This window comes from Gopherus flavomarginatus, chromosome 12, assembly GCF_025201925.1.
Source record: "Gopherus flavomarginatus isolate rGopFla2 chromosome 12, rGopFla2.mat.asm, whole genome shotgun sequence".
Taxonomy (NCBI): domain Eukaryota; kingdom Metazoa; phylum Chordata; order Testudines; family Testudinidae; genus Gopherus; species Gopherus flavomarginatus.
The window spans coordinates 8,744,636-8,770,623 of NC_066628.1; the positions used below are offsets into that span (position 1 = coordinate 8,744,636).

The 25,988-nt window shown below is 51.7% G+C and overlaps 3 protein-coding genes across 6 annotated transcripts in view; all 3 read right to left on the minus strand.

Annotated features, from left to right (window-relative positions):
- Positions 1-4,126, minus strand: part of LOC127033143 (zinc finger protein OZF-like) — a 4,328-nt gene extending 202 nt beyond the window's left edge. Inside the window, exons 1-3 of the mRNA XM_050920947.1 lie at positions 4,093-4,126; positions 1,240-1,551; positions 4-1,050 (exon numbers count right to left, since the gene is read on the minus strand). Of these exons, the coding sequence (XP_050776904.1) occupies positions 4-1,050; positions 1,240-1,551; positions 4,093-4,126 (1,393 nt within the window). The remainder of the gene's footprint in view (positions 1-3; positions 1,051-1,239; positions 1,552-4,092) is intronic.
- LOC127033277 (zinc finger protein 883-like) overlaps positions 1-12,816 on the minus strand; it is a 68,457-nt gene extending 55,641 nt beyond the window's left edge. For all 4 annotated transcript variants that reach the window (XM_050921193.1, XM_050921186.1, XM_050921184.1 and 1 more), the window contains exon 1: positions 12,547-12,816. The gene's annotated coding sequence lies outside the window, so the exon portion shown is untranslated. The remainder of the gene's footprint in view (positions 1-12,546) is intronic.
- A 679-nt stretch (positions 12,817-13,495) lies between these two features.
- Positions 13,496-25,686, minus strand: LOC127033144 (zinc finger protein 34-like). The gene is made up of 4 exons (XM_050920948.1): positions 25,674-25,686; positions 24,993-25,106; positions 23,908-24,624; positions 13,496-13,671 (listed from the first exon to the last, which is right to left on the minus strand). Exons 1-4 carry the CDS (start codon positions 25,684-25,686, stop codon positions 13,496-13,498), a joined length of 1,020 nt encoding a protein of 339 aa, XP_050776905.1.
- Positions 25,687-25,988: the final 302 nt, after the last annotated feature.

Genomic DNA, 25,988 nt, shown 5'->3' on the forward strand with positions numbered 1-25,988 from the left:
AACTTTTCCCACAGTCGAGGCACTTATAGGATTTGTCGCTTGGTGTGTGGATTCTCTCATGCTTAATAAGGTCTGAGCGCTTAAGGAAAGTTTTCCCACAGTCAAGGCATTTATATGGTCTCTCTCCGGTGTGTACTCTCTGGTGTTCACTAAGTTTTGACTTCTGAATGAAGCTTTTCCCACACTCAAAGCATTTATGGGGTCTCTCTCCTGTGTGGGTTTTCTGATGTGCATTAAGGGTTGATTTCACACTGAAACTTTTCCCACACTTCTGGCATTTATAGGGTCTCTCTCCTGTGTGGGTTCGCTGATGTGCAGTAAGTGTTACACGCTGACTAAAACCTTTCCCACATTCACGGCATTCATAGGGTCTCTCTCCAGTGTGAGTTGTCTCATGTGCAAGAAGTGTTGCACGCTGACGAAAACCTTTCCCACACTCAAGGCATTTAAAGGGTCTCTCTCCTGTATGGGTGATCTGATGTGTAATAAGCTCTGAGCTCCGAATAAAACCTTTCCCACACTCACAGCATATATAGGGTCTCTCTCCTGTGTGTACTCTCTGGTGTACAGTAAGCCTTGACTTGTGTATGAAGCTTTTCCCACAGTCAAAGCATTTATAGGGTCCCTCTCCTGTATGCATTCTCTGATGACTAGTAAATTTTATTCTGTCGATGAAGCTTTTCCCACAGTCAAGGCATTTATATGATCTCTCTCCTGTGTGTACTCTCTGGTGTTCACTAAGCTTTGACTTCTGAATGAAGCTTTTCCCACACTCAAAGCATTTATGGGGTCTCTCTCCTGTGTGGGTTTTCTGATGTGCATTAAGGGTTGATTTCACACTGAAACTTTTCCCACACTTCTGGCATTTATAGGGTCTCTCTCCTGTGTGGGTTCGCTGATGTGTAATAAGTGTTACACGCTGACTAAAACTTTTCCCACATTCATGGCATTCATAAGGTCTCTCTCCAGTGTGAGTTGTCTGATGTGCAATAAGTGTTGCACGCTGACGAAAACCTTTCCCACACTCAAGGCATTTAAAGGATCTCTCTCCTGTGTGGGTGATCTGATGTGTAATAAGCTCTGAGCTCCGAATAAAACCTTTCCCACACTCACAGCATATATAGGGTCTCTCTCCTGTGTGTACTCTCTGGTGTACAGTAAGCCTTGACTTGTGTATGAAGCTTTTCCCACAGTCAAAGCAGTTATAGGGTCTCTCTCCTGTATGCATTCTCTGATGACTAGTAAATTTTATTCTGTCGATGAAGCTTTTCCCACAGTCGACGCATTTGTAGGGTTTCTCTTCGTTGTGACTTGTCTGCTGAATTGTGCTTTCCTTGGGATCCTTCCATCCTCTGCCACATTCAGTGGATTTATCCAGTTTCTGCCTGGGATAGTTTCCTAGCTGCATCTCTGATCCGTGTCCATCTCCCCAGGCTTCTCCCTGTTCCAAGCCCTCGGAAAAATTCTCTTCAGCTTTTCTCAAAAACATCTCTTGCTCAGGACCTTCCTCCTGCTGATTCTGCTCCTTCTTCTCACTCACTGTTCTATCACCTGCTGGGAGAGAGAATCCAGACAGGAGTCACCGCCTGTGCTGGGGAGAAAGGACAGAAAGGGGAATAGCAAAGAGGGAAAACACAACACACTGACTGTTGGGGAGATGGAGAAGTTGGATCCTGCCTCTACATCCCACCCAAGTGCTCCCAGGGAAGTAAACTCGGCGCGGAAATTCACGAGAGTTCACAGGATGGGTGGGAAGCTGTGACTGATATTTGCCTTGATGATACGACATCTGCTGACTGCATCCCTGATCTGGGTGAGACAGGGCAGAACTGAGGGCTCTCGCTCATGGCACGTTTTGGGAGTCCCAGCTTTTTCCTTCACTCTCAAGATTGTTCTGTCTCTGTTTCTCTGGCCTGGTCTACACTACGCATTTAAACTGATTTTAGCAGCGTTAAACTGATTTAACGCTGTACCCGTCCACACTACGAGGCCCTTTATATCGATATAGAGGGCTGTTTAAATCGGTTTCTGTACTCCTCCCCGATGAGAGGAGTAGCGCTAAAAATCGGTATTACCATATCGGATTAGGGTTAGTGTGGCCGCAAATCGACGGTATTGGCCTCCGGGCGGTATCCCACAGTGCACCACTGTGACTGCTCTGGAAAGCAATCTCAACTCGGATGCAGTGGCCAGGCAAAAAGGAAAAGCCCCGCGAAATTTTGATTTTCATTTCCTGTTTGCCCAGCGTAGAGCTCTGATCAGCACAGGTGGCAATGCAGTCCCAAATCCAAAAAGAGCTCCAGCATGGACCATACAGGAGATACTGGATCTGGTCGCTATATAGGGAAACAAATCTGTTCTATAAGAGCTCCGTTACAGAAGACGAAATGCAAAAGTGTTTGAAAAAAAAATCTCCAGGCGACACAGTGCTGCGTGACAAGCGTAACGGAAAGCCAAAGAATCAAATGGACGCTCAGGGAGGGAGGGAGGGAGGGGGTCCTGAGGACTCCAGCTATCCCACAGTCCCCAGCAGTCTCCAAAAAGTATTTGCATTCTTGGCTGAGCTCCCAATGCCTGTAGGTTCAAATACATTGTCTGGCGTGGTTCAGGGAATAGATCGTCAATTTACTCCCTCCCCCCCATGTGAAATAAAAGGGAAAGAAATCGTTTCTTGACTTCTTTCAATGTCACCCTATGTCTACTGAATGCTGCTGGTAGACGCGATGCTACAGTAGTGAAGAGCAGTATCTGCTCCTCTCTCCTCCCTGGTGCCAGACAGTACATGCTTGATAACTGCTGAATACCCCTGGGTAGCCTCAGGGTAAAAATAGGAATGATTCCTGGTCATTCCCAGTAGATGGTACAGAATGGCTGGTAACCGTCTTCATCATAGCAACTGGGGGCTGAGCTTCAATCAGCCTCCTCCCTTTCATGTGTAAAGAAAAGATTCTGTACTGCCTGGACTATCATTGCAGTGGGATGCTGGGCTCCTCTCCGCCACACGGCTTAATGTCCTGCCTGGACTATCATAGCACCAGGAGGCTGCCTCCCTCTCATTTTATGTCACTAAAAACTCAGTGTTTCCTATTCCTGCATTCTTTATTACTTCATGACACAAACGGGGGGGATACTGCCACGGTAGCCCAGGAAGGTTGGGGGAGGAGGGAAGCAACGGGTGGGGTTGTTGCAGGGGCACCCCCTGTGAATGGCATGTAGCTCATCATTTCTGCAGGATCTGACACAGAACAGCTGTGCTCTCTGACACACTGCTTCTCTAGTAGACTTGCCCCATATTCTAGGCAGGACAGACTCTATTTTTAGAAACCATAAAGGAGGGATTGACTTGGGGAGTCATTCCCAGTTTTGCTTTTGCACCCCCGGCCGATCTCAGCCAGGGGAACCCATGATAGCAGCAGACAGTACAGAGGGACAGATAACCATAATCTCAGTGCTTCTAGCTCCTGGGCAGTTAGAGAGACAGGATGAACTAGCCTGTCCATTAGCTTTCTGACTCCCTGGTTCCCTTGAATGGGGTATGGAGATGCAAGTCTCCCTCATACTGGCATAGGCTCCGACTCAACCCCACCTCTGCCTCCACCCCCAATCCACTTCTTCCATGAGGCCCCGATCCATCCTAGCTCCCATTTCAACCCCTTCCACAAAGTTCCCACCCGCCTGCCCTTATTCTAACTCCTTCCCCAAATCCCTGCCCCGGCTCCACCTCCTGCCTTGAGTACACCATGTTCCCGCTCCCTCTCCTGCCCCCCCTCCAAGCATCAAACAGCTGTTTGGCGCTGGCCAGGCGGGAAACACTGCGAGATAGGTGAAGGAGCAGGGACACGGCGCGCTCAGGGGAGAGGAGGAGGTAGGGCAGGGGAGCTTGGATGCTGTAGGGTGCAGAGCACCCATTAATTTTTCCCTCTGGGTGCTCCAGCCCAGAAGCACCCACGGAGTAGGGGCCTATGCACACTGGTGCTGTGGACTAGGCGACCCTCCTCCTCCCCCAATCTAACTGACCAGGGAAGAATCTGACCAGAGTCAGATACTAAGACCCCGCAGCTTCCAATAACCAAGGGGACAGAAACCCCTTACCCAGCGAGGTCACTGTCTCATGGTCCTCCTCCATGACATCCCTGTAGAGGACTCTCTAAGCGGGGTCCAGCAGAGCCCCCTGCCCCTGGGTGAAATACACAGCCACCTCCTCGAAGGTCACCGGAATCTGAAACAACAAGAGTTCCCCACTCAGCACCTCTTGCCCCAACCACAATCCCACTAATCATGGCAGAGGAGGCCCAGAGAAGCAGAATACCACCCCCACCCTCCTCAGAGCACTCAGGAGGCTTCAGCGGGTGGGAGAAGGTGACAGCTCCTTGTTCCCCCAGCATACAGAGCAGGTCAGGGTCTTCTCATTTCCCACATGCCTGCCAGCCACAGGCTGATACGGGAAGCAGAGCTCTGAGCCGGGGACAGGGATAGGAATCCCAACAGCTTCCCAGCGTATTTCACAGCAGCCTCTGGCCAGTGGGGTCAGGCTCCAGCCCCGGGAGTCTGGTCAGTTTTCCCAGCCCTGCCCAGGGGGGTGTTTCCTGTATGAGAAATGGCGGAATGCTCCCTCCTTTCCCACATGCCAATGGGCCTGTTCAGAAAATCAGGCTCCAAGTCCATTTCACAGCCCGATTCCCCCCAGGCTCTCTCCCTGCACACAGAGGCTTTGGACTCAGCCATTCTGGGAAAACCCTCAGTCACTTTATTACAACACACATGCAGCCCCTCCCACCAGCACTAAGACATCCCCGAGACACTTTTAAACACCCCCAGGGACAGAGTCATAGAATCATACAATATCAGGGTTGGAAGGGACCTGAGGAGGTCATCTAGTCCAACGCTCGCTCAAAGCAGTACCAAACCCCAACTAAATCATCCCAGCCAGGGCTTTCTCAAGCGTGACCTTAAAAACCTCTAAGGAAGGAGATTCCATCACCTCCCTAGGTAACCCATTCTGGTGCTTCACCACTCTCTGAGTGAAAAAGTTTTTCCTAATGTTCAACCTAAACCTCCCCCACTGCAACTTGAGACCATTACTCCTTCTTCTGTCATCGGGTACCACTGACAACAGTCTGGATCCAGCCTCTTTGGAATCCCCTTTCAGGTAGTTGAAAACAGCTATCAAATCCCCCCTCATTCTTCTCTTCTGCAGATTAAATAATCCCAGTTCCCTCAGCCTCTCCTCGGAAGTCATGTACTCCAGCCCCCTAAGCATTTTTGTTGCCCTCCCCTGGACTCTTTCCAAGTTTTCCATATCCTTCTTGTAGTGTGGGGCCCAAAACTGGACACAGTACTCTAGATGAGGCCTCACCAATGTCAAACAGAGGGAAACGATCACATCCCTCCATCTGCTGGCAAGGCCCCTACTTATACAGCCCAAAAGGCCGTTAGCCTTCTTGGCAACAGGGACACACTGTTGACTCATATTAAGCTTCTCGTCCACTATAACCCCTAGGTCCTTTTCTGCAGAACTGCTTCCTAGCCTTTCGGTCCCTAGTTTGTAACAGTGAATGGAATTCTTCCATCCTAAATGCAGGACTCTGCACTGGTCCTTGTTAACCTCATCAGGTTTCTTTTGGCCCAGCCCTTTAATTTGTCTAGGTCCCTCTCTAGGGTCCATCCTATCCCTACTCTACAGTGTATCTACCACTCCTCTAAGTTTAGTGTCATCTGCAAATTTATTGAGAGTGCAGTCCACGCCATCCCCCAGATCATTAATGAAGATATTGAACAAAACCGGCCCCAGGACCGACCCTTGGGGCACTCCACTTAAAACAGGCTGCCAGTTAGACATGGAGCCGTTGATCACCACCCATTGAACCCGACGATCTAGCCAGTTTTCTATCCACCTTATAGTCCAATCATCCAGCCCATACTACTTTAACTTGCTGGCAAGAATACTGTGGGAGTCGCTGAGATAAATGCTAGAAAAGAGCAGAATCAAAGGAGCCACTTTGGGAGATTCCTTCTGACATTGTCCTCAAGGGCAGCAAATCCACCCAGCAGCGCAGGGACTAAGCAGAGGCAGGATCTGGCTTCTCCTCTGTCAGCTCCTCCCCTTGTTCCCAGGAGAGTCAGTCTTCCCAGGGGGTGCAGGGAATGGATCCGGGGAGGGCTGGGAGCTGAGCAACTCCCTCCCCACTTCTTGCTCCTGCTGCCCCTTTCCATCTCACTCCACCTCTTCCTGTCTCCTTCCCTCCCCCTCTGCCTGGGAGAAGTGGGGACTGTCTTGTTCCCATGGGCGTTTGCTCTCCAGTGGGACCCTGGCTGTTTCACTGGGGGCAGCAGCTCGGGGAGGCAGGCACAATGGGAAGCCACTCTTCCTCCGGTACAAACTCACCAGCAGCTCCCTGAGAGAGGCCCTTTGTGCAGAGTCACTGTCCTGCCCGGCCCCAGCCCTTTCCCCCAGTCTCTCCCATCACCTGCAGGCTCTGGCTCAGGGGCTGGTATGGGCAGAGCCCGGGGGCTGCCCCAGGGGCTGGGTCTATCCACCAGAGAAAGTTGTCTGTTTGTCCCATTCCCCCATCCCATCCCCTCCCCCGCTGGAGGACACAGAGGGGGGTTAATGAGGGTCTCTCCTTGGCAAAGACCCTGCTGTGGGAGCAGCAGCTGCTCAGTCTGGGACCTAGATCAAAATGCAGGAGACAACATCAACCCAATATCATGGGTAAGGCTCCCTTAGAGTCACAGATATTTTTAGTAAAACTCATGGACAGATCACAGGCTGCAAACAAAATATCACAGCCCATGATCTGTCCATGACTTGTACTATACCCCTGACTAATTCTTGGGAGTGCTGTGGGTGCTTGGGGGGTCTGGGCACGGGTGCTGAGAGTTAGCGGCCTGGAGGGGTCCGCAGGAGCTCAGGGGAGGGCGGTCTAGGGGTTGCTGTGGGTGCTCGGGTGGGAGCAGCCCAAGACCCTGCCAGTGTTCTGGGGCGGGTCTGGCTGGGCTCGAAGGCTCCCTACCCAGCTTCTCAGAAGCGGCAACATCTCCCTCCCTAATCTTCTAGCTTCCAGGACCACCTGTGACAAAATCGCAGCCTTAATCATGAGCAGACGGAGAAAGACACCAGCCTCCTCTGCCTTAGCAGTAACCAGCCCCTCCATAGGAGGACAGTGCAGTGGCTGCAGATTTCATTTGCCCACCTGGACTCACACCAGAACAGAACCAGAGAACCAGCTTGAACCAATATGCTTAACTGAACTGGAACCAGACTTAAAACATCATTTTTCCTCGTCCTCAGTGAACCTGAATCAAACTTGGAAGAAAACCAGCTCCCTATTGAAATGAAGTTTCAGCAATTTTTCAGCTCAATATTTGACAAAATAAAATAAAGCCTACTCTGATCTCACTCATTATAAAATAAGACACCAAAAGAACCCCCAGGAATCTGATCGCTACCGGAATGGCCTGTCCCAGTAGGAGAAGAGAAGGGGGCAGCCCACAGGAGCAGGGAGGGAGGGGGGAGAGAAGTGGGGGCTCCCTGTCCCAGAAGTTAACATTAACTCTTCAAGGCCAAGAACAAAGGCTGCTCAATTCTTCTTTCCTTTAGACAGACCTCCTCTCACCCACCCCGACCCCTTACGGCAGCTCCTCCCCCCCATTGCCCCACCCGAGGCAGGCTCCATGCCCCAAAATCAATTCCCCACTGAAGCAAGCCACAGGGCTCACTCCCAACCCCCCTCCCCACTTCTGGAGACTGCCCAGTAACTGAACAGGAACCGAACAAACCGACTGCCACTGAACCCGAACCAAAACCCAATGCCACTCCTTGCGGCTCACAGTGACTCTGGTTGGACACCGAATCCTGCGCAGAAATCAGACCAGCCCCTGTTCAGTGCTGTCAGCCCAGGAATCAGACCACCTGTCATAGTATAAGTCCCCACTCTGAACCTTAGCGTCCAAAAGATGGGGTACTAGCATGAATTCCTCTAAGCTCAATTACCAGCTTAGAACCTGTAGCACTGCCACCAACCAGGAATTCTAGTGCCTGGTACACTCTGATCCCCCCAAAACCTTGCCCGGGGAACCCCAAGACCCAGATCCTCTGGATCTTAACAAAAGGAAAGTAAACCCTTTCCCCCACCGTTGCCTCTCGCAGGTTTCCCCTCCCTGGGTTACCCTGGAAGATTACTCTTGATGAAAACTCCTTGAATCACAAAACAGAGAGGAAAATTCACCTTCCTCCCTCCTTCTCTCTCCCCCTACCCCCCAGACTCTCCCTTAGACAGAAAGTAATCCTAACACAGAGAGAAAATTAACCTCTCTCTCCCCCTTCCCTCCTTTCTCCCCACCAATTCCCTGGTGGATCCAGACCCAGTCCTCTGGGGTCTCACCAGAAGAAAAAAAACAATTAGGTTCTTAAACAAGAAAAGCTTTCAATTAAAGAGAGAAAAACAGCAAATTTAAGATGGATTAGGTACAGGGTTTTTCAGCTATAGACACTGGGAATACCCTCCCAGCCTAAGTATACAAGTACAAATTAAAATCCTTTCAGCAAAATACAAATTTGAACTCCTTCCAGTCAAATGGACATTTGCAAATAAAGAAAACAAACATAAGCCTAACTCGCCTTATCTACCTAGTACTCACTATTCTGAATTTATAAGAGCCTGTATTAGAGAGATTGGAGAAAACCTGGTTGCACATCTGGTCACTCTCAGAACCCAGAGAGAACAACCACCAAAAAATAACAGCACACACACAGACTTCCCTCCCTCAAGATTTGAAAGTATCCTGTCCCCTGATTGGTCCTCTGGTCAGGTGACAGCCAGGCTCACTGAACGTGTTAACTCTTTACAGGCAAAAGAGATATAAAGTACTTCTGTTCTATTAACTCCTACTATCTGTTTATGACATCCTCCCCCTCCCCAAAATAAGGAGATGGTCTTTAAACACAAATATGAAATTAGAAGCTGGGTATGTGCGTGGAGGGACTCTGGATGGACATTTGCCTGGTAAATTCTCAGCCCTTTGGGTAAAACTCCTGCCCACCCTTATCTCTGGGTGCCCAACTTTTCTAAAGGCAAAAGTAGGACACACGCAGGAGCCTCACCCCTCCTAGCCCCAAGGCCACACCCCCTCCTCTGCCTATTTCCTCTGAAGTCCTGCCCCCTGGCCAGATCAGAAGCCGGGCCGTGATAACGCCTGTACAGGGAGCCCAAGCTACTGCAGGGAGCCCCGGACCCTCCACCTGCCCTTAGCAGGGGGCTGGATTGCCCAATAGTCGGATTGGAACAATCTGGAACACCTGGTCGAAAAGGGATCCTCGAGGCTCCAGTCAGCACCGCTCACTGGGCTATAGACTGTCCTGTTGGCGGCGCCACGCAGCAGGGCTGGCAGGCTCCCAGCCAGCCTCCGCGCCACACAGCTTCGGGCAAGCAGTCAGCATGTCCAGCTCCTAGGCTTAGGGATGGCCAGGGGGTTCTGCCCACTGCCTCCACCTCCCGCCCGCAGCACAGCTCCCAGTGGCCAGCCGAGTCAGGGCAGGGCAGGAACTAGCCCCACTCGCAATTTCTCAGCAGGTGGCTGTTGAAGGATCATGCTGCGTGCTTCTCCCGCTGCCGCTGGCCCTCTTCCACTCGCGCTGCTTTTGTGGCTGGGCTCCAGCTGCGGCACCTACCCCTGCACTGACCCTACAGTCTGTCACCCCATCCCCGGCACCCAGGAGTTCGAGGTATAGATCCTCATCTCCGAGTGCTGGGAGTGAGGCTGCTGGCGGGGAGGGGAGGAGAATGAGACCAGGGCCGGCCTTCTGGGTAAGGGAGGAGTAGGGGGGAAGGACCTGAGCTGCAAGGAGCAGTTGGACGATCAGTCGAGCCAGGGGAAGCTGATGCTGAGATGTCCCGCTCCCATGTATCCAATTTACACAAAGCTGGGCAGGGCCGGTGCAAGGATATATTGCATCCTAGGCAAAATTTCCACTGGGCACACACACCCCGGAGAATCACTTATTATAAATTTTCAGAAATGAATACAGTGCAGTCACATCTTACATGGGGGTTCAGTTCTAAGGTCAGTGCATAAGAGGAAAATTCTGTATAGTGAAAATTACCATAAAGTACAGTATACACTAGAACAGGGGTCCTCAACCTACAGCACACATGTCAAAGGTGGCATGCGAGCTGATTTTTTTTTTTTTAATGGCAGGCTGCGAGTCTCAGCCACTGCTGAGCCTGCTGCAGACCTGGGGTTCCATTCACTCAGCTGCCAACCAGGATCCCAGCCAAAGACTCCGCTCAGCTCCTGCCATTCACCCAGGCCAGCAGGAGGCTGAGCGGGGCCGGTGGCTGAGACCCTGGCTGGCAAGGGGCCGGCAGCCGGAACCCCAGACCAGCAGCAGGCTGAGCGGGGTTGGCGGCTGGGACCTCAGCCCGCTGCCAGCTGGGGTCCCAGCCGCCGGCTCCGCTGAGTCTCCTGCAGGCCTGAGCGAATGGAACCCCAGGCCGGCGGACGGAACCCTGGGTGAATGGAACCCCAGACCGTTCATCCAGGCTGGCAGGAGGCTGAGCGGAGCTGGCTGGGACCCCAGCAGGTTGAGTGGGGCTGGCGGCTGAGAGAACAGAACCCCAGGTCGGCAGTAGGCTCAGCGGCGGCTGGGATCTGCAGCCTGCCATTAAAAAAAATTGGCTTGCGTGCCACCTTTGGTATGCGTGCCATAGGTTGAGGACCCCTGTTCTAGTGCATACTCTGTGTATTGTACTTTATGGTAATTTTCACTACACACGATTTTCCCCTTATGTGGTGACTTTAGAACCTAACCCCCTGTAAAATGTGACTCCACTGTAGCGTAAAAAAAAAAAAAATTGGAGCACTGCTTTTTGGCACCCCCAAATCTTGGCGCCTTAGGCAGTTGCCTAGCTCGCCTAGTGGTTCCACCAGCCCTGAGCTGGGGTGACATGGGACAGAGGGTATCTATGTGTGCTTCTCCCTCTCTGGGTCCAGCTGTTTATGTCTGAACAAGCCTTCAGGTGCCTGACCGACCCTGACTGCTTTCTTAAAGAGACAGTGCTAGGTCAGCATCAGGAGCTGCTCTTCTCCTGCCCTGTCCTTACGCAGCCCAGGCAGGGAATGTGACCTGGGCACAGGGAGCCCCAACCTTGTTCCTCCCCTCACAGCCCCCTAGGGGTACATGGGGCACAGAAGCAGCAGTCCAGTGGGGGAGCGAGCAGCAATGCCAGCTGCTCCAGCCCTGCAGCCAGGTCAGTTTCCCCACGTGGGTGCCGGAGGGGGATGCAGAACTTAAGGGCACAGGAGGGGGGTAGGAGTTGAGGTGAAGGGGGCACAACGTAGGTGTTAACATGCAGGAGGGGACAGGGGTTAGGGACAAAGGGGGCAGAGTGCAGGGGTCAGGGGTGAAGGGAGGGCGGGGAGGCCATTGGGGTGACAATGCTCCATGCCTACGGGGCCAGGGGCACCAAAATGCAAGTTTGCCCAGGGTGCCATTTCCCTAAGGCCGGCCCTGATCTCAGGGCCCAACGAGGGAAAAGGAGTCTCTGGGTAGGCAAGTGTGTGCACCTCCCCCATTCAAACTGTTGCAGCTCCTGGCCTTCTCCTGGTGCCTTGCAGGGAAAATGGGTGGGGGAGAGTAAACAAAGGAGGGTGGGTTGAAGCGAGTGGGGGTGGGGCCTCACCGAAAGGTGTGGGGCATGGGCAGGACAAGCTGGGGACCCCAGTGCCAGAGCATCCCCCGCCCCACCTGCCGGCCCCCCAGCGCAGGTGGCGAGTCTGGGGCTCTCCACTGCAGACTGGGAGGCTCTTATGGCCGGGATCTAGCCTCTGGGTGGCTGGGGGGAGGTCACCGAGGGGTGGGGCCTCTTGGAGAAGGGGGGCTAAGGCCCCCCTCGGTCCCACCCCTGGGGAACAGGCGGGGGCTACCCCTGAGCCTCGGGCATGCGCAGAGCGCTGGCACCGGGAATCCGCGAGTCGTTTAGCTCGAGTCCTGCCACCTCGGGACACACGGTCACCCTGCCCATCCCCCCCGCTGGTCTGACCATTCCTAGCGGAACAAATCCCCGCTGGCTGCTGGGCAGGGCAGCCCCCTCACCCGCCCTCAGCCCATGGGGCGGGGGGCTGCCTTGTATCTCTCCCACCCTCCGCCTTGTCCCTGCCCCAGCCAGTCTCCTCCCAGCCTCCCCTCCCCACATCCCCCCTTCCTTCGCAGTGACCCCCCCATCTTCCCTCGGCCCCATAATCCCCCCTCCGCCCCCGATCACCCTGCACCGCCCCAGCCTCCCTTCAGTGCAGCCACCGCCCCTGCCCCCCCTCCTGCCCCCGATCTCACACACCCTGGTCCCTCCTCAGCCCCCTCCCGCCCCCCGTACTATTGTCCCGCCCCCAGCACGGCCCGGGCTGGCTCCCCCCGCCCCGCACCCACCGGGGCTGGCGGCAGCTTTCCCGGGCCCCGGGCGGGAATCGCAGCCAGCTCCGCTGGGAGCAGCCTGGGGCCAAACCTCCCCCTGCAGCCCGGGGGTGCCGGGGGGGGCGGGCCTCTCTCACCTTCCCTCCGAGCGGGGCCCCCCGGGGCAGGGGCCGGGCCGGGCTGGGGGCTCTGCCCTGGGAGAGGCTCCTGGGGAGCAGCGGGAAGGGCCCTGCTGGAGATTCCCCTCTCCCGGCTGCAGCCAGGGCTCCGGGCTCCCAGCACCAGCCGCCGGGGCTCGGGGATCTCGCCAGGAGCCTGGGAGCCAGAGTCACCGCAGCGGCTGCGAGTCACTTCCTGCTGCCGGGCCGGAGCCCAGCGCTCGCTGCCCCACAGCCGCCTCCCGGCTGCTCCTGGGTCCTAGCGATCAACTCGGCTCAGTGCAGCCCCTGCCCCAGCCCCTGCCTCCTATGACACTAAGGACCCTTCAGTGTGGAAGGGAAAAGGTGCATTGTTCTGTGAGGGCAGCGCTGATCAGGCCTGACAAACGCACTGCTCCTCAGGCTCTGCGTTCATAGTGTTCATCCGCCACGGCTCACGGGCACTCTCTACTAAAGGCTCGTGTCACACTGGTGCTCAGGATCACTGCAAGAAGCGTGGGCAGATCATCTTTAACGAACTACATTTCTATACCAGAAACTGTTTTAAATTCTGAATCTAGGCAGGGTTGAGAAACAGGTTTTGCTAGACCAAGGGATATCTAGTCATCTCTCTCCCACAGTTCACATGTAGATGAAGCATTGTAAACGAATACAATTGAAGTCCTGTTTGCTTATAGCAATGGTTCTCAACCAGGGGTACACGCATCACATAGACACAAGGCAGCCTGCTGCAAATCCCTCCTGCAAGCTCAGCACAAAGAGACAAGTGGGCCTTCTGCAACCCTCCTTTCCCCAACAACTCCCTTCAGCCACTCCCAAAATCAAAACCACTTATCAGGGGCCACCTGTCCTGTGTCTGCTTCGCCAAACTCTGACCTGACTGCTGTGACTAGCTAGCCTCCTCCGGAATAGAGAAGCGTTCTTGGCCTCATGCAACTGTGAACACCAAGTCGTCCTCTGCTTCTGGGTCCCCCTCCTGCACCACATCCCCGTCCGTGATTTTCTCCTGGCTCAGTCCACTCTTGACTATCCCCTGAGCTGCCAAAATATCCACGGTGGTCTCTGCAGTGGAGGTTGGGTCGCCGCCGAGTATCGTGTCCAGCTCTTTGTAAAACCAGCAGCTCGTGGATGCAGCATGGTGCACCAGAGCAGCAGTTTGTCTCCCGCACCTAGTGGTAGGTGTTCCGCAGCTCCTTCACTTTGACCCTGCACTACACTGCGCCCCCGTCATGGCCCCTTTCCGTCATGAAGCGTGATATCTGTCTATAGGTATCATAATTCCTACAGCTGGAGTATAACAGAGACTGGACAGTCTCCTCTCCCCACATGCTGATGAGGTCCAGCAGCTCGGCATTGTTCCAAGCAAGGGAGCGCCTGGTGTGGGTGTTGGGTCTAAACTTTTGGTGAACTTTGGGGAGCCAAAACACACCCAGACTGACTGTCTCTGCATAATCCTTCCTGAACCCTTTTGAACAAAGCACTGACCTGCAAACTACTCATGACACCCCCTTTCCCTAGTAGCCATTAGCCTTTATCTCTATGCATTTACTTGTTAACTTGCTTTTCCTGTAAAATCTTGATTAATTATGCATGACCATTATCTTTTGTTAATCACTTTGTTTACTTCTGTGTATAAATATTGATGCTCACCCCTAATAAAGGGGCCACACTTAATCTAAAGCTTTTTAGAGCTAAGGATAGTGTGAGCCCATTGATCAACGCATTGGTGTCTGGTCTCTGACAGAATTGTGTGCCCCATACCAACTCCGCACGAACTCGGGTGCTGGAGAGGTGAGTGAGGACTTGCTTTATTACCTAACAATTTGGGGGCTCGTCCGGGATTCCTTCTGGTGCGGTACCTCTGTCCAGTGGTCAGACCACTCATATATGAATTGGCAAGGCGCCACAGGAGATTTCTCCCAGCCAATTCAATATTGAGGGGTCGTGTATTGGACAGCAGGGTAAACGCCAGTTGGAGGGCTCCTGTCAGACACCATGGGTCAAGGGACTAGCGTGCCTCTTGAGAGTCCGTTGGGGATTGTAAATAAGTTATGGAACGAAGGGAAACTCCCAGTACAGACAGGAATGTCTAGGAAGAAGTTGTACACACTATGTGTAAGGAATTGGACTGGGTATACCGCGGTATTGGCCGACCCGGAGATGAGGTGGCCTTCGTATGGCTCTTTCGAACAGGCTGCCTTAAGAGGAGTAAAGAGCCAGATCGAAAAGACCATCCGGGACAGTTATGTTACTGGCTTTGTTGGAACACAGCAGCAGAGCTGTGGAAATCTTTAAAAATTATGGCAGTCAGGTACTCTCCCGAGAGTGAACCCCCTCCAGGTTATTTCGATGAAGGGTGTAGACCAGGGCGTGTTTTGACTCGTCAGCTGGTCCCCTCTGCACCTGCCCCTATTCCTCCGCAGGGGGACTCTCTCCATGTAGCAGAGGGAAATCTGCAGAATCCCAAATTGGAATTTCTGCAGAAGGATGAGGAGGAAATGGAGGGGCAAACCTCGGGAGGAGTAGTTACTAGGCTAATGTCCAAACAGATACAGCAGGGTGCATGCCCCCCCCCCCGAGGATAGCCCAGAGGATGTCCCCGTCAAATCTCTTGCGAGTAATAAAAGTATAGTTAGAGAGATGCCTTTACAGGTGCACCACCAGCTCAGCCCATTCCCCAGGCCTGGATCAACTACGGGAAACAGCAGCAGCCGCAGCAAACTCAGCCTCCTCAATGACGGTACCCCGGGGGCGAAGACAAACAATGTGATGGTCTTATTTCCTTAATGTCTTTAGCCGGCTCCTTTCTCACTTTCTCCCCTCCCAGCAAAGAGCCTCGTTTAACCCTTTCAGTCCAGGGACTGCCTGTCTCTTTCCTCATTGATACTGGGGCTACTTTCTCTCTTTTAAATCATGCCCCCTCTCCCTGGCTATCCTCTGAGGTTAAAACTGCGACTGGGGTGGAGGGCAACCCACAGTCTCTGGGACTCACTTTGCCTTTGAATGTTATTTATGCTGATAAATGTTTTCCTCACCGTTTTCTTTTTTCCCCAGCTTGTCCGATCCCTTTGATGGGCCGGGATTTACTCTGTAAGCTTGAGGCTACTTTAACCTGCACTCCTGAAGGGGTAGGATTATTGATGACAGTGTTAGGAGATTCGGCCCCTACTCAGGGTAATTGGGAAACACCCCCCTCTCTCTCCCCTGACCTCACTGACTTGCCTTCAACCCTCTGGGGAATTTCTGACACTGATGTTGGCCTGCTCCTTTCGGCAGAGCCCGTAAGGATTCAGGTGAAGCCTTCCTTAACCCCCCCCATCAGTCCCTCAATACCCCCTGTCGCTGGAAGCCCGGGAGGGCATCCGCCCCATTATCGAGGGATTCATTGCACAAAAGCTAGTCTGCCCTCAGCGCACTCCCTGTAACACCCCTATACTGCCTGTCAAAAAGCCTCCTAAAAAGGACGGAGACCCTGTTCGTTGGCGCTTTGTACAGGATCTACAAGTTGTTAATCAGTATGTGGTCCCTCTTCATGCAGTAGTTCCTGACCCAGCTACTATCATCAGCCAAATCCCCTGGGATGCTGAGTGGTTCACTGTTATTGACTTAAAATCAGCTTTTTTCATCATTCCTGTGCACCCAGACTCTCAGTATCTCTTTGGTTTCACCTGGGAGGGACAAAGTTATGTCTGGCAACGACTTCCTCAAGGCTACAGAGACAGCCCCACGATTTTCAGCCAGTGCCTCCGCCACGACTTGGAAGGTTTCACCAGTCCGCAGGGATCCACATTGGTCCTATACGTAGATGACATCCTATTAGGTAATCGCGAAAAAGCTGCCCTCCGCATCGATGGTAAGGCACTTTTATTATACCTACACACCAGAGGCCACAAGGTAGACCCTAAAAAGATTCAGTGGGTCTCACAAAAGGTCCGATATCTGGGCTTCCTGTTAACCCCAGAGGGAAGACAGATGAACCCAGCCCGCATAAAGACTATTCAAAACTGCCCTCTACCGAACACCAAGAAACAACTTCGAGGTTTCTTAAAATTAATTGGCTTCTGTCGCCCCTGGTTGCCGTCCTGCGGGGAGTTAAGCAAACCGCTCCACCGACTCACTGCTAACCTTGCTCCTGACCCTTTGCAGTGGTCCCCGGACACTATTCAAGCCTTTCAGTTACTCAAGGACAGTGTGGCCTCCTCCATGTCTCTCCGCCCCCCCCAATTACAGCAAACCCTTTCACCTTTTTGTCCACGAGAGGGGCGGAATTGCTAGTGGTGTCCTTACCCAGCTGAGCGGGCCCCACCATTTCCCGCTTGCTTTTTACTCTCAGCAAATCGACCCTGTCGCTCAGGGAACCCCATCCTGCACCCGAACTCTGGCAGCAGCTGCCCTGCTGATCACAAAGGCAAAGAGCCTAACCCTGGGTCATTTTACCACGGTTTGGACCTCTCATGCCTTGTCAGCCCTTCTGCGTAGGGGCACAACCCAAGTCTTTTCGGCCCATCGTCAGCAACAGCTAGAGGCCGAACTCTTAGAAGACACTAACCTAATTTTTGAAAGGTGTGGACCCCTTAATCCAGCTACCTTGCTTCCTGACCTGCCAGTCCTCCAGGATCAGCACGACTGTGTGGAAGTAGTTTACAGCATCTTACAGATAAGAGACAACCTGTTTGACGTGCCACTGGACAACCCCGATTGCATCCTCTTCTCGGACGGAAGCTCCTTCTATGTTGATGGCAAGCGTTTCACTGGTTATGCTGTCACCTCTGAATGGGACATTCAAGAGGCCGCCTCACTGCCAGGCAACTGGGGAGCCCAAGCCGCTGAACTCTATGCCCTGGCCCGAGCTTGCCAGTTGGCCGCTGGTAAGACCGTTACCATTTTTACTGATAGCAAATATGCTTTTGGAGTTGTGCATTGTCATATCCACCTCTGGAAGTTTCGAGGTTTCCAGACAGCTGCCGGTAAACCCATTCAGCACCTCCCCCTCATCCACAAGCTTTTGGACGCCCTCCAAAAACCCTCTGTCCTGGCTGTAGTTCACTGCCGGGCCCATACTAAAGATAGTAGCCCCGTTACCCGTGGGAATGCCCTGGCTGACGCCTCCGCTAAGAAGGCTGCCACCTTACCTTTAGCCATGCCCACATTGGCTATTGCAGCCTCCTCCTTTACTCCACCGCACCCCGTACCAGTACCCGCTGCTGAACTACAATCGTGGGAGAGCCTCGGGGCCACTCTGGTCAAAGGGACCTGGCTTATGCCAGATGGCCGAGCCTGCCTCCCTCGCTCCACATACCCCGTGGCAGTTCGCTGGCACCATGATAAAGGGGGTCACTACGGCACGCACGCCCTCGTGAACACCATCGCTCGCTTTTGGTATGCTCCAGGCATTCAACCCTATTGCCTATCAATAGTGAAAGCATGCAGCACATGTCAGCGTAATGGACCTGCTCCACCTCTTAACAAAATTAAGGGTGGAAAACCTCCGCCTGCTGCTCCATTTCAACATCTTCAAATTGACTTTGCAGATATGCCAAAGGCTTTTGGAAAAAAGCACCTCCTTGTTTTGGTTTGCCCTCTGACTTCCTGGGTCGAAGCTTTTCCTACTGCTAATTGTACTGCTGCCACAGTGGCGAAAATTCTCCTTAGAAACATTGTACCCCGTTTTGGCATCCCTCTTGTGCTCGACTCAGATCGCGGACCTCACTTTACTGGTCATGTCCTTGGCCGTTTAAAACAAGGACTGGGCATTTCACACTCCTTTCATACACCCTACCACCCCCAGTCTAGCGGGAAAGTTAAGCGTATAAATAGGGAACTTAAGTTTACATTGGCTAAATACTGTCAGGAAACAGGATTAAAGTGGCCTCAGGTACTTCCCTTGGTCCTGTTTCACCTTCGTACTCGCCCAACCCGCGCATTGGGATTATCCCCCTTTGAACTGCTCTATGAACACCCCCCCTTTCAAAGGCGGGGCGCTACCACGTGCTGATGTTTCACTATTGGGAGGGGATCATTTAACCGCGTGTCAGTTTCTCTCCCTACAGGCTCGCCTCCGTACCCTTTGGAAAGCCTCGCAGTTTTCCCAGACCGTGCCGCTGGAGGAACAGATCCACCCGTTCCAACCAGGGGACTTCGTCTGGGCCAAAAAGTTCGTTCGTGACGACACCCTCCAGCCAAGGTTTACTGGACCCCACCAGGTTCTTTTAACAACCCAGACTGCAGTGTTCCTGGAAGGACGCAAATCTTGGATCCACCACTCCCACGTCAAGCCAGCCGTAGTGGACCACAGTGACGGACCAGCAGCTCTTGTCACCACTGAGGACACTGCCTTCGACCAGTGGACCAGCTTACCTCTCTCAGACATTAGACTTAAATTGACTCGAAAAAAATGAGAGGACCCTTTATTCTGACAACTGTATGTTTTTTTTAATGCTTTTTTAGTTTATTTTCTGCTTATGAAGAATGCTGTGTTTTTGTAAATGACACCTACTCTAACACTTTTCAACGTACCAAACACCTAAGGGAAATGGCTAAAAACTACTCCTCTGGCCAGCCACCTTATGATTGGTGGGGAGCCTTATGAAATTGGCTGCCCGGATTTGGGTGGGTTAAAAAAAAAAAAAAACTCTTGGTGGGTGTTGTTGGGGCCATAGTAGTCCTTATAATACTGTGTTGCTGTATTCAGTGTGTCCCCTCCCTCATAAACTCATGTAAGTCAGTTTATTCTTTTCCCACTTCAGCTAAAAGCCTTACTCTCTTCAAATTGGCCCAGGCTAAAATTGCCAAGCGGCCCTTGAGATCTTAAAATAGGGTGTAGCTTTTTGATTAATAGTTATCTCAAAGCTACAAATGGAGGAATGTTGGGTCTAAACTTTTGGTGAACTTTGGGGAGCCAAAACACACCCAGACTGACTGTCTCTGCATAATCCTTCCTGAACCCTTTTGAACAAAGCACTGACCTGCAAACTACTCATGACACCCCCCTTTCCCTAGTAGCCATTAGCCTTTATCTCTATGCATTTACTTGTTAACTTGCTTTTCCTGTAAAATCTTGATTAATTATGCATGACCATTATCTTTTGTTAATCACTTTGTTTACTTCTGTGTATAAATATTGATGCTCACCCCTAATAAAGGGGCCACACTTAATCTAAAGCTTTTTAGAGCTAAGGATAGTGTGAGCCCATTGATCAACGCATTGGTGTCTGGTCTCTGACAGAATTGTGTGCCCCATACCAACTCCGCACGAACTCGGGTGCTGGAGAGGTGAGTGAGGACTTGCTTTATTACCTAACATGGGCAGCAGCCATGCTCACCTGGACGGATGCGCTGAGACCAATGCACGCATCACCAAACAAACAGGAAGGGGACTTTCAAAATACCCAAGGAATTTAAAGGGTAGGGCTGATCACCTGAGGGCAGAGCAGTAGAGTTCAAACCAATGACCAGAGAGGTGAGAACAGGCATCGCGGGACACCTCCCGGAGGCCAATCACAACATTGTAATCACTAGTGTCTACACTGGCACCACAGCGCTGGCACAGAAAGTCTCTCGTTGGGGTGGATTGTTTACTGCACTGCAACTGCGCAGTTTCTGCGCACAAAGCGGCTTGGCAGTGTGTACACCTCTGCAGCTGGAGTGCAAGAAGCTGGTTTACTGCACACAAACTTGCCAGTGTAGACATACCCTCAGTCTCTGACTCTTGGAGTGCGTATCCAGCACTCGCCCTCATTGTTTTTGCTGACAGATACTGGTCATTTTCCTTGTTCTAAAACAAAGAAAAATCTCATGATAAAGGCTAGGGAAACATGAAAAGAAAATCAGAAAGGACTATTTTGGAAAGTCCCCAATAAATCTGAACTCCATCCTGTCAGAATAATTTAATACCAAAATACATAACAGAACAGCCTTAACCAAAATGAGAAAAACCCTCAGTCCAGGGTGGGTAGAAACCATTTTCCCATTCATGAAGTGAAACCCCCGAGAATCTTAAATTTCAAAATCTGGAGAACAAATTTGCCCATATCCTTCTGAACAGGCCAAACCTGCTTTCCTCAGCACCGCCACATTATTTGGCTGGGTTACTGACAAAAGTTTTAAGCATCATCGTCGTAAAAGAGGAAAACAAGACAAACCTAACCAAAAATTTCCTATCTACAAATGATCTGGATTTGACTGGAAAAGCGCCAGATGCCACTTTACCAATAGATGGAGGCTGGGATTTGTAGACCTGAATTTATGGGGGCTGGTTTGTTATGTCTCGCCAGTGAACTGATTAGAAGAATTTACGTCCGAATTCAGGGGGTTAAACACAGACAGTTCTATGTCAGGAGCAGACTCTTGGGGTGTGTGGCAAAGGCACTGATACTGAAGACAATCCTAGAGTTTTAAGATCTTTATTAAAACAAGTGAAAAAGCAATCAAAGCTCCAAGGCACAGTCACAAATAAGCAATACAATTCTAAAGTTCCTGGTGGTAACATTCCTACTCTAAAGGCTATTTAAGCTACCAGGCTCACACGCTTCCCTGAAGACCGAGTAGTAGAAGACAGCGAACCAGCCTTGTCTCTGGCATGCCCGACAGATTTGATGGTCTAGGTCGAAGTCAGGACTGGAGGAGCAGCTATGTTGCCAGGCTGAGCTGATAGCTTAATAGAAGGTATAAAGAGGGACGAATGAGCGACCCCTCTGCATGGGTGTTTGCCCTTTTATAGGGTCCTCCTAATGGCAGGAATATTCATAGCCAGGCCCAATCTACCATGCCCAAATCTTATTTCCTCACCCAGAGAAATCTTCGGGTACCCTTATTCTATGGGCTAACATATTGTGACATATATTCATACATGTTAATATTGATTATCTCATCCTTGAAATCATTACCTTTGACATTAATCATAACTTCCATGTTCCGCTGCAGTGCACCTGGTGGTTACTCGTCTGTTCCAAACTTAAGGTGAACATTCATTCAATTCTCTATTCAGTTCCCCCAGAGACAAAGGGGTAGCCAACAGGACACTTATCTATGCCAAAGGTTGCAATCACTTATCCTAACTGACTCAAGCTAAACTTCCTCTTCCAGGATACAGGCCTGTAGGCGCCTTTGCATTACAACCAACTATTCTGAGTAATTTATATTGAGATCCGGTATAAACCAAACCCCCTGAAGATAACATAATCAATCAAATCAATGAAGAAAGCACTCCAGCCAATACAGCAAGCTAGAAAAGCAACCTTATGGGCTACAGATTTAAGCTCAAACTGTGCTTTGGGGTTCATTTGAATTTCCCCTTCAGGAATGTGACATTTTATTCTTCAGCCCTCAGGGGCCTGAATGAGGATCAAAGAAATCAAAGCCTGATTCCTAAGCATGGTGGGGAAAGGACACTGTGGTAAATGACACACATGAAGGTGGAGGGGTAGAAAGGGAAAAGGATAAACTCTGCACGGCTTGGGCAGAGGCTGCTCTATAAGAGATGTGTGAGGTTGATGGGGGTGGGAGAGAATCCCTTGGACTCAACCCATCCCCCTCCAATAACACAGAAGTTAAAACACCACATTATTTTGCTATCCCTACTCCAGCTCTTTTAGACTCTATTGAATGCTGGTGGATAAGGGAGAAACAGCAGAAAAAATGAAATGCTTTTCAGCAGAACCTGGAGCAATGTGAGGATGTCTGGGAATGAGACAATCTCACTTCAAAGGGGTGACTTAGTGACTGTAACAATCACTTTGCTAATGGGGGACTGGAATAAACTGCTCAGAGTCAGTCTAGACTAGAAAAAGGTGTGGAGGAACAACAGACACACCCTAGCTAATCTCAACCACTTCTCCCGCCCTAAACAGAAGCTGGGAGGCTGATATTATCACTCTCCATTTATTCCCTCTCTGGAAAGCACAGATTTGTCTCAGGTCACCCCGCAAGCTGCTGGCAGCACTGGGAATAGAGCTCAGGTCTCCTGAGTCCCAGGCCAGTGCTCTATCCACTAGGAAACACTGCTTCCCTCTCACGGGCTGATGCTGCTGTAGCAGAGATGGGAAATCCAGACTGCCAACAAAAGGCCCTGTGGGAATCAGTCTCTGCTAATAGTGCTGTCTGAATGCAGGGGGGGGGAGAAGGGGCAGAGGGGGAGAGTGATGAGGCAGCACCTCGTTACCCCTGTGCTCTCCCTCGCCTCTTATCCCATGATCCCCAAAAACTCGATATCCCCATCACCCAGCTCCCCCAGCCCCAACCTTTCAATCCCCAGTTTCCTCACCACAGCCCATTGACCTGGTCACTTAACCTTTGATCCCTCAGAGCCCAGAGGGATTTGGGGAGAGGAGGAGCTACCAGCCCCCATGGACACTTGCCTTGCAGGGAACAGCCCCAGGTCAGTGGAGGAGCCCAGTCCAGGGGCTGGTGGAAGATGTGGGGGTGGGGACAGGGTGAAGGTGGGGCCTGGCCCAAGTGTCCTTCTCCTCATCTCCCGGCTGGGAGGGGAAGGGAGAGGGGGGAACTTCAGCCAGGCAGAGGGAGCAGCTGGAGGAGTTTCTCTCTCTCCCTTCCCCCACCTGTGGCCCATCAGCTCAGCAGCCAGGGCTGCAGCAGGGAGGAGGGGCTGACCGGGGCTTCTCCTCCTCTGCCTGGGGTTTGCTTAGACCAGGCAGAGTCAGTGGGGCTCTGATCAGCTGATGCTCGGCAGCTGCTGGATCCTCACCCCAGCGATGGGCAGCTGGATCCTTGGGAGCCAAATGCCCCTGCTGTGTGTGGGAAGGAAGAAATGGGTTTGTCACCAAGGCCGGCCCCAGTCAGGGCCCTGAGAGAATTTCCCTGTTGTGCGGAGGAGTCTCTGATGTCCAGTATGGTGTTAGCTCCACTTGGAGCATTTTCTACATTGAGAACACCTCAGTGGTTTCTTCCCTATGCAAATTTGAGGATGCCTGACCCCAAATGAACCCTCCCCCATATTCCAGGCGTCTCTGTTGTGTGGATCACTGATGTGTGAAGTAAAATTGAACCTTTTCCTGTAGTCAAGCTATTTCTGGGGTCTCTCACTCTTGTGCATTCTCTGATGAGTGGTAAGCGCTGAGCTCCTACTGAAGCTTTCCGCACACTCAAGGCATTTATAAGGTCTCTCTCCTGTGTGGATTCTCCCATGTTTAATAAGGTATGAGAGCAGACAGAAAGTTTTCCCACAGTCCAAGCATTTATGGGGCTTCTCTCCTGTGTGGGTTTTCTCATGTGCTTTAAGGTTTGATTTGAAACGGAAAGCTTTCCCACAGTCCAAGCATTCATGCGGTTTCTCTCCTGTGTGGGTTTTCTGATGTGTAGTAAGGGTTGATTTCAAATTGAAACTTGTCCCACACTCAGGGCATTTATAGGGTTTTTCTCCTGTGTGGATTCTCCTATGATTAGTAAGGGCTGAACTTGCGATAAAACCTTTCCCACACTCATGGCATTCATAGGGTCTCTCTCCAGTGTGTGTTCTCTCATGTGCAATAAGTGTTGCACTCTGACTAAAACCTTTCCCACACTCAAGGCATTTATAAGGTCTCTCTCCTGTGTGGGTACGCTGATGTGTAATAAGCGTTGCACTCTGACTAAAACTGTTCCCACACTCACAGCATTTAAAAGGTCTCTCTCCTGTGTGCACTCTCTGGTGTATAATAAATGGTGACTTCTGAATTAAGATTTTTCCAGAGTCCAAGCATTTATAAGGCTTCTCTCCTGTCTCGGTTTTCTGATGTGTAAGAATGTTTCCACTGAAACGGAATCTTTTCCCACAGTCAAGGCATTTGCAGGGTTTCTCTTCATTGTGACTTGTCTGCTGGACTGTGGTTTCCTTCGGATCCTTGCATCCTCTGCCATGTTGAATTGATTTGTTCAGTTTCTTTCTGGGATAGTTTCCCAGCTGCATCTCTGATCTGTGTCGATCTCCCCAGGCATTTCCCTGCTCCAAGCGCTGCGAAAAATTCCCTTCAGCTCTTCTCAAAAACCTCTCCTGCAGTTCCACTTGCTCAGGACCTTCCTGCTGCTGATTCTCCTCCTTGTTCTCACTCACTGTCCTATCACCTGCTGGGAGAGAGAGAATCCAGACAGAAGTCACTGCCTGTGCCGGGGAGAAAGGACAGAAAGGGGAATAGCAAAGAGGGAAAACACAACACAGTGACTGTTGCAGAGATGGAGACATTGGATTCTGCCTCCACCTCCCACCCAAACACTCCCAGGGAAGGAAAGCCAGGGAGGAAATTCCCGACAGCTAACAGGATAGCTGAGAAGCCGTGATTGATCTTTGCTTTGATGTTACGACACCTGCTGACTGCAGTCCTGACCTAGGTGAGATGGGGCAAAACTGAGGGCTCTTGGTCACAGCAAGTTTTTGGGAGTCCCAGCTTTTTCCTTCACTTGCCAGATGTTTATCTGTTTCCCTCATTCCTCACCTGTGCGGGTGCTTCTTGGGCTCTCTCTTTCCTTGGTGGCTTGGAGATCTGGGACCCACGGCTCTTCCTCTCTTTCCAGCTGGGTGATCAGGTCAGGTTTGGGAATGGGGAATCCTGCTCAGGAGGTGAAATCAGGCAAGCTCAGGGCGCACGGAGTCTTGGTAGACTATTTGTCACATGGAATATTCCCTGAGTTTAACCTGACCCTACATAGGATTGTAGCAGCTCAGACCCCTTGGGAGCAGCAGACATCTGGAAGGTATGGGGCTGTTGTCACTCCCTCACTAGGAGGTCTCAATGTAGATGCGCTCTGGGGACTCACTGACGCATGCACAGCTCGAGTGTTAAACTCCTGCCTATTTCCAGGCCTGCAGAACCTGGAGCCCTCCCCACGGATGGAGCAAGGTGAACGGTGTGTGAAAAAGAAATAATACAGGCAGGACAATACCCTGCTTCTGGCCCCTTTGAAAGCTGGAGAGATGGGGATAAATGAGCCTGTCCATTAGATTTCTGTATCCCCTGTTCCCTAGAATGGGGTGTGGAGATAAAGGGTCTCTCACACTGGAGCTGTGGATTATGAGACCCTCACCCTCCAAACTAACTCGCCAGGGAAGAATCTGACCAGAGTCAGATACGCAGACCCCACAGCTTCTAATAACCAAGGGGCCAGGAATCCCTTACCCAGCGAGGTCATCGTCTCATAGTTCTCCTGCATGACGTCCCTGTAGAGGGCTCTCTGAGTGGGGTCCAGCAGAGCCCCCTGCTCCTGGGTGAAATACACAGCCACCTCCTCGAAGGTCACCAGCATCTGAAACATCAGTTCTCTCACTCAAAGTTTGCCGCCCCAGCAACAATCCCACTATTCATGGTGGAGGAAGCCCAGAAAAGCAGAATCCCACCCACACCCTGCTCAGAGCAGCCAGGAGATTTCAGGGGGTGGGAGAAGGTGAGAGCTCCTTGTCCTCCCCAGCACACGGAGCAGGGCAGGATCTTCAC